Source organism: Protomyctophum parallelum, assembly GCF_964188405.1.
Source record: "Protomyctophum parallelum genome assembly, chromosome: 18".
Classification (NCBI taxonomy): Eukaryota; Metazoa; Chordata; class Actinopteri; order Myctophiformes; family Myctophidae; genus Protomyctophum; species Protomyctophum parallelum.
In genome coordinates, this window is record NC_139716.1 from 6289648 (window position 1) to 6303925 (window position 14278).

Genomic DNA, 14278 nt, shown 5'->3' on the forward strand with positions numbered 1-14278 from the left:
AGTAACACTGTCCTCTGAAAAGCAAGCAATCTCTGTAATAATTAACCATATGACACACACCCACTCACCTCTGCACCTAAATTGTTCATGTAACGTGCGATGGAAGGGACAGAAGTATCGCTTGTCGACACGTGGGACGGGTTGACAGGATGGGAAAGGACGCGGTCAGCAACCTATAGTCCTACTTCTGTTAAATGCAGTGGTGTGCCGTCAGGGACAGTAAGGCCTTCTCTGCTGGCCCTGCACTTGCCTGATGCAGACATTTATATTTTATAATAAATGTTTATTTTTCGAAAATATATTGTATTTAGCTGCCATCATTGCACTGTCTCTCATTCAGACAGGCCAGACGCGCTGCTTCCATTCTGTGCAGGTACAACAGCGCTTGTTTTTTTGTTTTGTTTTTTAACCAATGAGATTTTTTCCTTGTGTTGTCTCCGGGTAAAAATCTCCACCGTGAGCCGTGAGGCCTTCAGAATTTCCACTGATTCCCCTTGCTGTTAAATTGAATGGGAGCGATAGAGATATTGACAGGTTCAATTAGCCAATCCGATTTTGAGTTTGCCCTGCTGGGAATTTTCTTTCAAGTGCCAGGGTAATCTAGCTGGCCTTTGATGACGTTAGCGTCTTGCCTGTATCCCATCGCTGGGGGAAAAAAAAGTCCAATGAGAAAAGAGAACTGGTGTTTAAAAGTTTGTGCGTGTTTTAAAAGTTCCCACTTTTAACTGAGATAGCTAAATGAACCGATTTAACAAACAAACGGCTGAAGGAGGAGAACAAACAGATTTGCTGCTGCTGCTTGCAGCGCGTTGCAAACTTGCAACAACAAGCAGCACCGCTTGAAGAGTTGAAGGGGACTGCTTGCACTGCGTTGTCACGCTGCACCACCTTAATATATAGGCTACTCTAAGTGGACCATATGCGTCCTGGTTAACCAGAAAACACACAGAGAATGGTCCTGGTTAACCAGAAAACACACAGAGAGACAGACTAGTCGGATCGTTTTTTATCCCGGGACCCGCCGGGTTTCAGTCGGGTATCCCAGCTCTAGTGTGTGTGTTTGTGTGTGTGCGTGCGTGCGTGCGTGCGTGCGTGCGTGCGTGCGTGCGTGCGTGTGTGTGTGTGTGTGTGTGTGTGTACTTGTTGCGTATAGTACTTATAACCCTCATGGGCAACTTTGACGATGGAGAGGGCCACTATATTTCCACACTCACTCCAGAGGGCCACAGTGCATATTACTGTCGTAGCACAAATAGCTGATCTACAAGCTCAAAACGCGCGGCACCACAGCACGTTTTGAGCTTGTAGATCAGCTATTTTTGCTATTATTTGAATTGAAATTTATATTTTTTTGTTGACATTTTATGAACTAAATACAAATACATTGGACATAAGAAAATATCATTTTAAACTAATTTTACTAATTTAGACTGAAGTAAGTAAGGCTGGTCATCTTTGCAAATCAATAATAATAATAATACAAGTATTCTGATATTAACCTGAGGGCCACATTAAGTGTAGGTGGGGGCCGCCAGTTGCCCATGTACACTCTACATGGATTCTGAGGTGTGCTACCTTACCCTGCCGCCGAGCAGATATAATGAAGTGTGCCCAAAGTGAAAAGTTTCAATAATTGTATTCTTAGTCTTTCATCATCCTTTAGCCTGCTGGAACTGTCTGCTCTGTCAGTCATGACCTATTGTAAAAGTGTAAATAATTGAAAAATGTTGCGCGCACAACGCACATGTACGAGCAACCAGCACCCCTAGCCCCGCTCGGAACCCAACGGTACATAAAGTTTCTGACATTTGGATGACTTTACCCCGTAGGGTCCCGTGCCATTGGACAATGGCTAAATGGTACACAGACATAAATAACTTCGGAAACGTCCGTGCTGCGCATTCTTGATGGGGGTTAGATATTTCAAAAGAAGCATATAGGAGCTATAGGAGACAACGGAAACATCTGAGAATTTTCCTTTGGCGCAGAAGCCGTTAAGTATATTTTATCTGTGTTTGACCGTTTTGGCAGCTCTGAAATTCTCTCTTCCTTACAATTTACAATTTACAATTTACAATTTAGGCATTTAGCAGACGCTCTTAATCCAGAGCGACTTACATTTAGGCAAGAACAAAAGCATGGGAATACATCACATAAAAGCATTTATCATGAAACATGCGTAAGCTAAGAAGGTAACAGTGGAATATCTATATGATGAAACTATACATACACTATACATAATAAACTATACATATTCACTACTATGCTATACATATGTACTATGGCGTGCTATGACTATATACAATACAATTATAGTGCTGTCTACATAACATGCTATAAGTCTGTGTCAAATGCTATCTAAGCCAACAGAAATGCTATCTATCCTTCCTTCCTTGACTTCCTTATTGACATCCCATTGTACCGCCTCCCGCACGACAGTGGCTAGCTGTGACAGAGCAGATCAGAGGCATGAACGTAGGGACAGGCAGCTATAATATTATCACATGCACATAATCGATACGTATCGATTCATCGATTATGACGTGCGCGATGCGAGTGAATCGGTTCATTCACTGTGTATCGGTAAAATTGACGGGTGAAATCTCGATGCATCGTTCGTGTAGTGCTTGCATCGGTAAAATCCGTGGTTGCACCGTTTTTTCATGGTAAATTTCACCCTATCCTGTGTTTCCGAGGCGCATTGAACGTACCATCAGAAAAGGAAGAAATAAAAGGTCTCTCGCAGCGCAACCATCAGAAAAGGAAGAAATAAAAGGTCTCTCGCAGCGCACACAGTCAGTGAACAGAAGCTACCGTACGACGGTGCAGTCAGAGTAGACACGTTGAGACAACAAACAGACTCAGACTATAAAGAGCACCCGGGACTAACAGAAGTGAGCCCCACACATTAAACAAGAAGCACCACCTTTACTCTTTAGCTTTATAAAATAGCTGTCCGAGTAGCTTTGTCCGTCGATCAGTTGACTTTTCACTGTAGCGCTGCATGCTGGACTGCTCGTAATGAATCTGATCCACACTCCACAGCTGTGCTTGCTGATTATCCGACGCAAATCTGCGTTGCGATCATCATCAATTTGTAATTAAAGAAAGCTTCTGCAACAACAACGCCACAGCAGGGTGTACTGCTTGCGTTTAAAGTCCTTTACAACTTTCCACTGTCCAGCTTTCCCCTGCTGTTCTCTGGGATAGAATACTTATTTATATTCTGCTGCAAGACGGTGTCGCACGCCTAAAATTGCAGATCCACAAGCTCACAGCGGGGCGTGGATGAGACGCGTTGTGAGCTTGTACATCTGCTATGTATTTATAATGTTAATAATACATGCAGGCCAGGGTCTTCAATGTTTTTCAGGTCAAGCCAAGGACCACTTAGCTGAGAGTGAGAGATCAAGCAGGGACCCCCACTATACATAGGCAATTATATTATAAAACTGTTGCAGATTAAACTAGACATAGACTTGTTTGACAGCACTACAAGTGTGACCTGTAATTTCTGTTTTGTTTATTTGTTTCTTTTCTATTTATATGTTGGTAACATTAATTGATGAACGGTAGGCTATTACATTTTAATCTCTTGAACCCTCTATACTCAAAACCTCAAATTGACCTTTGAGATATAATAATTATACTATATCCTATGATTATTAGTAATCTAACAATTCCACAATAACCAGCAGAGAGCAGACCCTTTGTTTACTTACATAATTATATAAGTTGGGTTGTTTGAGATGCAGAGCTATAATACTAACCTACAGTAAAACAATAAATTGCTTTGAATTTAAATGTAATGCATTTTTACATGTTTTGGGAAATTAATAGAGCTTTAATATAAATATAATAGTCTGCGTGCGTGCGTGTGTGTGTGTGTGTGTGTGTGTGTGTGTGTGTGTGTGTGTGTGTGTGTGTGTGTGTGTGTGTGTGTGTGTGCATGTGCGTGCGTGACAAGAACCTTGTGCTGCCAAGTGGAAGACAATGAAGAAAAAATAATGTATCCCTCTCCCTGCAGATGCAGATAGCCTAGGCCAACACAGCCTCAGCACCAACTACTTGGCATATCTAGTGTGCCACCCCACACCGAGTACCACACCTCACCACTTGGACGTTGTAGAAAATCCCCTCACGCGGTGAGTAGGGGGAAAGTGTAGAGAAGATCAGTGTACTTAAGAGTGGGCGGGATTTAGTAATCTTCCCAAATTGGCGCACCTGGGGTGGGCCTAAATAGGCAGCAGAATGCTCAGGGAGCAAACATCTGTGTGGGGAGAGGCAGCACCACTAGAATTGTGGTTCTTTGTTCCATTTGGTTCCATTATGATGCATTAATTTCAAAACATCATCACTCATCATCACTCATCATCATCTCAATCGTCAACATGTTCAGTGCCATTAATGTCAGTAATAAATAAGAACTTCTGAACTATCCATCTGGTCCAACTGGTTACTCTGATCGGTATACTGATGTCTGAATATATATACGTTTGTCCAGCAAACATAGTTTCTTTCAGACGTAGTTTGGAGTTGGTGGGTTGTCGGTGTCGTCCTGCTCTCCCAACACACCTAGCTGCACCAGGGCCAGTTGAAGAAGACAAAGAAGTTGAGAGTGAGGAGGATGAGGAGCAGTGTTGGAACTAACGCCCTTACTTTAAGTTACTTTACATAACAAAACTACTTTTTGCTGTAACTTGTAACGTAACAGTAACCATTATAGTTACTGTGTTTTCAATGGGTGAGTTAGTAGTTACCCACGTTACATAATGTAATCCAAAAGAACAGTGTCCTTCTCCTGCCAGTGTGGAGAATGTCATGTAAACTGACCAGAGTGAAACACATTCCACATGAGAAAGAGAAAGTGGCTTCCACAGGGCATAATGTCATCATAATGATGATCATTGGTCAACATAGGGTAACATAGGGTAATTACTTTAGGCCTGTCTGCAGGGCATCAGTATTATATCCATATCATTAGACTGGATATTGTCTGTGATTTTGGATATTGTACTATTGGCATAAGTGTTCTATGCCTGTTTTTTAGAGTAGAGCTTAAAACAAACCACAACTGGACCAGTGACATTTTGGAAAAAATAATATTTGAAAACAATGTGTCTGAATTGGAAGATCTTGGAAAAACGAGGTCTTATTGCGACGTCAGGTTGCACTTACTATAAACGTGCAGGAAGCCTGTAACGGTCACATCACGCTCTTCATGTAATGCTGCACAACACGTGGGCGACACGGTGACAACTACACACACACGCCGGCAGAAGCCTGTAAAGCCACCGCCCCCACACCAGACAGTGTGAGCTACTCAGCTCGACCCCGCATTACACCAGGAAATGTCGCATCATGGATCAGCCCAGCTGATGACAGTCTTGTCAAAACTTGACTATTGTAACTCCCTCCTTACTGGCCTACCGGCATGTGCACTTAAGCCCCTCCAACTGATCCAAAATGCCGCTTGGTCTTCAACCAGCCAAAAGTCTCACATGTCTCCCCCCTTCTCCGCTCCCTCCATTGGCTCCCAGTCGCTGCCTGCACAGAATACAAAACTCTGATGCTGATGTTGTGTACTATGTGAGCCATGCCATTTGCCTTGATGATGCCACTGTTGTCTAACTTTAGCTTCGGGAACACTGAATTATTTTCCCCATAGTTTACACTAGCATTATCAGCACTGCATGCTGGAATCATGTCCAGTTGCAGGCCATTTTCTTCTAACTTGCTTGTAATCTGTCGGTGTATGGTAGCAGATGTCTCATCAGATGTCACTATCCTCATAAAAGTCAAGTATCTTGCTTTTCAAACCCAGCTCTGGGTGTGGGCAGTTTTGTCACATTGGAGTTCTTGAACCACTGGTGTTATTAACTCTCTCAAACAATTCTCTACACAGACAGGTGCACGCACGTCTGTAACTATGGATGCTGCCTTACGTCCACATGCCATTTTCTTTGCAATATCACTGTCTGAAAATATGACTGATGCTGATGCTGTGCTGTTACCTTATCTGCGTTAATTGGAATCTTGTTTTGTTTTTAAAACAAACGTGCCCATGCACCGTGAAGCATCCATTGTCGGTGTCGCTTCACGTCATATTCACCTCCATGTGTCACTGAGAAACTACTTTTACAGAAGACTATCACTGGCTTCACCCAGCGGGTAAATCGTTTCCCAGTCTTTGTTATAGCTGCACTTCCTTTTCTTTGCGGTCGTCTTTGTTTCTTCCCTTTTGTCCTCCTCCATGTTGCTTGTTTCACTTTTCGTTAATTCTGCTGCTAACTTGTTGTGCGGTGTGTAATGTTGTTTTTCTTTTTTTGGTGGGCGTTCACTTAACTAGCCGCATTGATTTCCTCACGCTATGACCGGCTGTTTGATTGACGGCCAATCCTACCTACACACACACACACACACACACACACACACACACACACACACACACACACACACACACACACACCCATGGTCCGCCCCCTCCCCCTGTGTCACACACTCTGTGATGACAACCTCCGCTGCTCACAGACAGTGAGACAGATTTTAAGCGCACATATGAAAACTTACCCTGTCAATCAGAATGTGGGTCAACGTCTCAATTTGCGGGACGCATGAAAAGTCGTTGAAATGCGGGACAATCACGCTCACATAGATGTACAAAATAACAGCCCCATTAATGTTTTCTTTGTTCTTTTCTTTTTTTCTTTAAATGTGTGTCTATTCCGTATGTATTCCGTATGTGCCTATGTGTGTCCGCAAGAGAACTTTCTGTTTGTGTCAGGAATAAACCATGGATGGACTTAAGGAACATATCTTGACAACTCTCAACGATCTGGAAGAATATGACTTTAAGCAGTTCAAGTGGCATCTGAAGCTTCCTGTTCATGTTGAAGGCTTCCAGCCGCTCAAAGCATGCCAACTGGAACACGCTGACAGGATGAAGACAGTGGATCTGATCGTGCAGAACTACACTACTCATGCAACTCAGATCGTGGGGAATGTCCTGAAGAAGATCAAAAGGACTGATCTACAGGAGAAGTTTCTGAACCGACCCAAAGGTGAATACATGGGGTGTGTGTGTGTGTGTGTGTGTGTGTGTGTGTGTGTGTGTGTGTGTGTGTGTGTGTGTGTGTGTGTGTGTGTGTGTGTGTGTGTGTGTGTGTGTGTGTGTGTGTGTGTGTGTGTGTGTGTGTATGCATATATATATATATGTTTACAAGTTACTGACAAACTTGAAGACCAGTAGACTCTGAAACAGCCTACAAGACTACAACAAGGGTTTACTACTAATTACTACACGCAGTAATTATGTGTGTGTGTGTGTGTGTGTGTGTTTGTGTGCGCGCGTACGCAAACACACCCACATACACACACACACACACACACAAACAAGTTCGCCAAGATGAAGAGCCTTGCCTCAAAGCGTCAATTATACTGCCATTCAATCTCTCTCTCTCTCTCTCTCTCTCTCTCTCTCTCTCTCTCTCTCTCTCTCTCTCTCTCTCTCTCTCTCTCTCTCTGCAGATTGCACCAGTGATGTTCCAGAGACTTCAGAGAGCAGTGCATCTTCCTCTCAGAGACCAAATGATGGTAAACATCCATCTACTGTATTTCAATACAATACATTCAGCATAGACCATAGAGACGCCGACAAATTCACGACCCCAAATGAGACAGTGCCACCACTTCTGGTCCGTTAGAAAATAAGTCATAAAGAAATATTTTCTATTACAGTACTGTCCCATATGTTTGATTTCTCTGTTTTAATGTCACACACCTGCCATTTTCAATACATTTGTGTTTCGTTTTATAGGCTATCTGTGTGGAAAAATATCCAAACAGCATCTTGCAAGACTAATTATTAATACTAATCTGGAGAATTGACTAGGTAGTTGAAAATGTCAGGATAAGTTACTCCTCCATTTACTTGGGTTATTTCCCCAATTACATTCAGCCAAGGTAATTATACAACAACGGTAAAACACACCGTCGGAGCTCCGCGGTGCGTAAAACATATATAAGCCCACATGACATGTTCAAAATATAGACTCGCAGCCTCGTAGCCTCGTAAAGACAGCGGTGTCACTGAAATGCGTCTCCCCTCTGCTCTGTTAACATAATGGGTAACCCATTCAATTGTAAATTAAATGTGAAACACATTGAAGATATGTTGACAAAGACACTCCATACATTTGGAAACATATTTTTATTTAAATCAATATAGTCTTCAGTTCATTTTGTATCATTTTAAAAGTAGGCTATAAGTACAGTTGCATTTCAACTGGCTGGCCTGCGGTACACCGTTCTAACGGACCAGAAGTGGTGGTGCTGTGTGTGTCTCTATTACATTCAATCACTTCCTGTTTGGAAGGCACCATGGGGACAACAACCAATCGGGTTGTGATGCCAATCAAGATGGCATCACAAAGGGTGGTTCCACACAGTGGAGTCACGAAGATGCCAAAAGCATCTTCGTGGATCTACTGTCTGGATGCAGTCAAACAGGGACGACAGGAACCAACCATCTTCACATATCAGCACTCCTTACACAGAACAGCCAATCCTGGACAGGACGACAGACTTTAAATAGTGTAAACGATAAAATATATTCTCATGCAACAGATCTCTCTCTCTCTCTCTCTCTCTCTCTCTCTGTGTCTTTACAGATTGCACCAGTGATGTTCCAGAGACTTCAGAGAGCAGTGCATCTTCCTCTCAGAGACCAAATGATGGTAAACATCCATCTTGTTATGGTGCGTGTCAAAGTAGAACCCAAATGCAGGCAACACAGGCAGAGTACTTTGCAAGAGTTTAATGATGACGAAACATCAGGCGAAGGCTTACATAAAGTGAAGCAGGCAGGCAAAAATCATAACATCCATAGGCAGGTCAAAAAGGTAAACAAGGAGTAACATGTATCAAAGTCCAAAAACAACGCAGGGAATCAAACCTGAGGAACACTCGGGAAAGAAGTACTGAAATGCAGGAGTCCGGAAAACACACTAACAAATGGTTATACTCTAGCAAAGAATGAGCAGAATGAGTTCAGTCTTATAGGTGGAGGCTTGTTAGGGGAAGTTGGCACAGGTGAGTAGTGAGAGGGGAACAATTGGGCTGATGAGGCAGTTGGAGACAGGTGTGTGTAGAAACAATGGGGGGGGGGGGAGTGGCCAAAGTGGAAAGATGGACAGGCAGGGAGCCAGACCATAACAGTACCCCCCCCTCAAGGGGCGGATTCCAGACGTCCCACGACCTTGACCAAGAACGAGCAGGGTGGGTGGAGGGGGTCTGGAGGAGGGAGGCTGTCATGGCACCAGAGCAAAGGGGTCTGTGAACCTTAACTTCAGGGGGACGGCCTGGAGGGTGGACCAGGAGTGAGCAGGAGACATCTGGTGGGCGGCCTGGGGGTAGAGACGAGACAGAGGAGGCACAGTCTGGAGGGCGGCCAGCATGCCAAGACGAGCGGGTGGAGCTGTCATCAGGAGGACGGCCAGGAGGCCGAGGTGAGACAGCGGAGGCATCAGGAGGCCACTCAGACCCCCAAGACTGCACAGGAGAGGGGTCTGGAGAATGACCAGACGGTGCCACCCAGGAGGCCGGCGAAGTCTGGAGGACCGCCCAGGATGAAGATCTTTGGACCAACGTCACTGCAGCTGGAGGCGACGCCACAGGGGATGCTGCCGGCTCTAGACACAAGGCTGCAGACAGAGTTCTGGGCAGCCTGGGCACTGGGGCGCTGAATTGCGGAGCCTCAGTGGGAGCAAGCTGGAGGTCCTCAGAGAGCTGCAGCGTCGAAACCTCGGAGGAGAGCTGCAAGGCCTCAGAGGAGAGCTGCAGCAGCGGAGAAGCCCCAGGGGAGAGCTGCAGCGGCGAGGCCCCAGGGGAGAGCTGCAGTGGCGAGGCCCCAGGGGAGAGCTGCAGCGGCAAAGACTCTGAGGAGAGCTGCGGCGGCGAAGACTCTGAGGAGAGCTGCGGCGGCGAAGACTCGGAGGAGAGCTGCGGCGGCGAAGCCTCGGAGGAGAGCTGCAGCGGCGAAGACTCGGAGGAGTGCTGCAGCGGCGAAGCCTCGGAGGAGAGCTGCAGCGGCGAGGACTCTGAGGAGAGCTGCAGCGGCGAAGCCTCGGAGGAGAGCTGCAGCGTTGAAGCCTCGTAGGAGAGCTGCAGCGGCAAAGCCTCGGAGGAGAACTGCAGCGTAGAATCCTCGGAGGAGAACTGCAGCGTTGAATCCTCAGAGGAAAACTGCAGTGTAAAATCCTCAGAGGAAAGCTGCAGAGTAGGATCCTCAGAGGAGGAGAACTGCAGCGGAGAAGCCCCCGAGGTGAGCTGCAGCTGTGAGATCTCGGAGCAGGTGAGCTGCAGCGGTGAGACCTCGGAGCAGGTGAGCTGCAGCGGTGAGACCTCGGAGCAGGTGAGCTGCAGCTGTGAGATCTCGGAGCAGGTGAGCTGCAGCGGTGAGACCTCGGAGCAGGTGAGCTGCAGCGGTGAGACCTCGGAGCAGGTGAGCTGCAGCCGTGAAGCCTCGGAGGTGAGCTGCAGCGGCGAGACCTCAGAGGTGAGCTGCAGCGGCGAGACCTCAGCGGTGAGCTGCAGCGGCGAGACCTCAGAGGTGAGCTGCAGCGGCGAGACCTCAGAGGTGAGCTGCAGCGGTGAGACCTCAGAGGTGAGCTGCAGCGGTGAGACCTCAGAGGTGAGCTGCAGCGGTGAGACCTCAGCGGTGAGCTGCAGCGACGAGACCTCAGAGGTGAGCTGCAGCGGCGAGACCTCAGAGGTGAGCTGCCGCGGCGAGACCTCAGAGGTGAGCTGCAGCGGTGAGACCTCAGAGGTGAGCTGCAGCGGTGAGACCTCAGAGGTGAGCTGCAGCGGTGAGACCTCAGAGGTGAGCTGCAGCGGCGAAGACTCGGAGGAGAGCTGCAGCGGCGAAGACTCGGAGGAGAGCTGCCGTGTAAAATCCTCAGAGGAAAACCGCAGTGTATAATCCTCATTGGAAAACTGCAGTGTAGAATCCTGGTGGTATGGGGAGCCATGACGACCACACCTTCTACTGGCATGGCCCCGGTTCCCCACCCTGTCAGGACAGGCTGGCTGGGCTGGCTTGGTGGCCAGGCGACCCAGGGGGGCACCTCCCCCCAGGCGACCCAGGGGGGCACCTCCCCGCTTGTTGAAACTACGGGGACCCCCACCTGCCAGGCGGGTGCCATAAAAAGGATTTGGGGCATGCAGTGAATCAACAGGATTGAGGCTGGCAATAGCTGGAGGTGGGGGATGGGCGCTAGCAGGCTGGTTGCTAATCAATTGGGGGCTAGCAGGCCGATGAACAGAAACAGAGTTAGAACGTAGCTGCTTAGGGGGCTCATGACAGGCAGGCTGAAGGGCCACAAAACCAAGCCTAAGTGACTGCCGAGCTGGCTGGGAAGCAACATGAACAGAACTAGACTGCATAAAGTCTCTGAGCCTTCCTTTGACAATATCAAGGTGGGGAACAAAATGACTCACCCAAGGCCTTTCACTGAACCACTGCTGCTGTGTGGAAATCTCAAATTTAAATTTAGCATAATGGTCGGGGGTAGAAGACAAGAAGCGAGCAACCACCCGATCAAACTCTGCCACTCTCCTCTGAAAAAGCTGTCGCTCTGCTGGGTTCATCTTGGCTAGAGTATACTGTTATGGTGCGTGTCAAAGTAGAACCCAAATGCAGGCAACACAGGCAGAGTACTTTGCAAGAGTTTAATGATGACGAAACATCAGGCGAAGGCTTACATAAAGTGAAGCAGGCAGGCAAAAATCATAACATCCATAGGCAGGTCAAAAAGGTAAACAAGGAGTAACATGTATCAAAGTCCAAAAACAACGCAGGGAATCAAACCTGAGGAACACTCGGGAAAGAAGTACTGAAATGCAGGAGTCCGGAAAACACACTAACAAATGGTTATACTCTAGCAAAGAATGAGCAGAATGAGTTCAGTCTTATAGGTGGAGGCTTGTTAGGGGAAGTTGGCACAGGTGAGTAGTGAGAGGGGAACAATTGGGCTGATGAGGCAGTTGGAGACAGGTGTGTGTAGAAACAATGGGGGGGGGGAGTGGCCAAAGTGGAAAGATGGACAGGCAGGGAGCCAGACCATAACACATCTACTGTATTTCAATACAATACTATTTCAATACAATACATAGGCTACAGTATAGACTATAGAGACACACAGCACCGACAAATTCAAACACCCCCAAATGAGACAAATTCACCCCGCCAAATGAGACAACTCTCTCTCTCTCTCTCTCTCTCTCTCTCTCTCTCTCGTAGCAGATGTCAGTGATGTTGGAGAGTCTTCAGGTAGCACTCCCCTCACCACGTCCTCACAGCCTCCACAGGAAGGTAATCATTCATTTCAATAGGAGATCAGAGTGTCTACAGTCAGTGTGCAGAGGAAAAGTATTTAGTTACATAAAAAGTTATTCTGATTGAAATATTATTTTAAATATGTTTTCGTCTGGTCAAAATGTAGTGTCTATTTACTTCTGTCTAGCATACTTACAGTGGTGATAAAAAAAAAAACTTGTGCAACAGAGCTGACTGTCACCTATATATCACTATATCACCTTTGATTTTAAAAATAAGCAGCAAAGCAGATACATTGTAATCATGTAGTGATTCAAAATAGATTTTATACTATTTTTTAAGTGTTATAATGTAGGCTATTATTATTATTCAGCAAGTTAAGAAAACTCACCCATGTAATACTTTCTATTAATATAAGGATTGACTTTGTTCCCCAGATTTGCTCGTGGACACACAAGGACATGTAAAACTACGTATTTCCATCTACCAAAACGGTCTTAAAGCAAGAGTTGTAAAACCATTTGCGAGTGTACCTGAAGGGACATTCCAAATGGAGGATAAGAAGCATTTTAAAGGATGCTACACTCATGTCAGAATCATACAATTGGAGGACACAGAGTTCAGCAGTGAGCATGAGGTCATACAGATGGAGATGAAGAAAGCAGGCCAGGAGATCCGACTCAGTGCAATCTTTAAATCACCTTCTGGAGAAAACATCAGAATAGTGATGACCATTGGTATCGCAGGAGTTGGCAAATCCTTTCTCGTACACAAGTTTGTTTCTGACTGGGCAAAGAAAGAAAATGAACTTCCACATCTCACATTTGTGTTCCAATTCCGCCATCTAAATTTGCTGCAGGGAGGAGAGTTTAGTTTGTCACAACTAATTCACAAATGCATCCACACAACCAAATTCATCCCGGAAGAGGCTCTCGATTATATCTTCACAACGCTGCAGGAGTCAGGAATCAAAGATTACGACCAAAGTCCCTTCAAACTTCTGTTTGTCTTCGATGGTCTCGATGAAAGCAAATTTAATTTACCCTTCAAGACGGCCCGTGTCTGCCCCGATGACTTCACCCATCCCACCTCACTGGAAGTCTTACTGGTAAACCTCATAGAAGGAAAACTGCTACCCTGTGCTCACATCTGGATAACCACACGCCCTGCAGCAGCCAAACAGATCCCTTCTTGTTTTGTCGACATAGTGACAGAAGTGCAAGGGTTCAGTGATGACATGAAGAAGGAGTACATCATGAAGAGATTCAGTGATGAGAACCAGGCCAACAGAGTCATCTCACACATCAATGAATCAAGGAGCATCCGCATCATGTGTGAAATCCCAATGTTCTGTTCGATCACTGTCACAGTTTTGCAGCCCATGTTGAAGACAGACCAGACTGGTGAGCTGCCCAAGACCCCGACTGAGATGTACTGCCGCTTCGTCTCTCTTCAGGCATGGAAGGATGGGGAGAAGTATGGGACACCGGCTGATAGAGCTGTTCTTCTGAATCTGGCCAGACTGGCATTTGAACACCTGAAGACAGGGAACCTGATCTTCTACCGAAAAGACCTGAAAAAATGTGGTCTTGGTGTTGAAGAAACCCCACAGTACACAGAGATCTTCAAAAAAGACAGTGATTGCTTCCAGGGAGAGCCCATCTACTGCTTTGTTCATCTGAGCGTTCAGGAGTTTCTGGCTGCAGTTTATCTGTTCCACTGTTTCACAGAGAGGAAGATGAATGTATTGTACACATTCCTGGACTGGAAGATATTCCTGAAATTAAAAGAGATCAGGTCCCTGGACGGTTTCCTGAAGAAAGCCATGCTCAAAGCCCTGAAGAGTGAAAACGGCCACTTGGACCTCTTTGTGCGTTTCCTTCATGGCCTCTCACTGGAGTCCAATCAGTGTCTGTTACAAGCCCTGCTGGGTAAGACAAAGAA

At 46.2% G+C, this 14278-nt stretch overlaps 1 protein-coding gene across 1 annotated transcript in view; it reads left to right on the forward strand.

Annotated features, from left to right (window-relative positions):
* LOC310875934 (NACHT, LRR and PYD domains-containing protein 3-like) overlaps positions 1-14278 on the forward strand; it is a gene marked incomplete at its 3' end in the record, with an annotated part of 59121 nt that overhangs the window by 15075 nt on the left and 29768 nt on the right. The window contains exons 2-6 of the mRNA XM_083789368.1: positions 6785-7061; positions 7528-7593; positions 8670-8735; positions 12299-12370; positions 12772-14278. The exon at positions 12772-14278 is cut by the window's right edge and continues 312 nt beyond it. Of these exons, the coding sequence (XP_083645494.1) occupies positions 6794-7061; positions 7528-7593; positions 8670-8735; positions 12299-12370; positions 12772-14278 (1979 nt within the window). The 5' untranslated portion in view covers positions 6785-6793. The remainder of the gene's footprint in view (positions 1-6784; positions 7062-7527; positions 7594-8669; positions 8736-12298; positions 12371-12771) is intronic.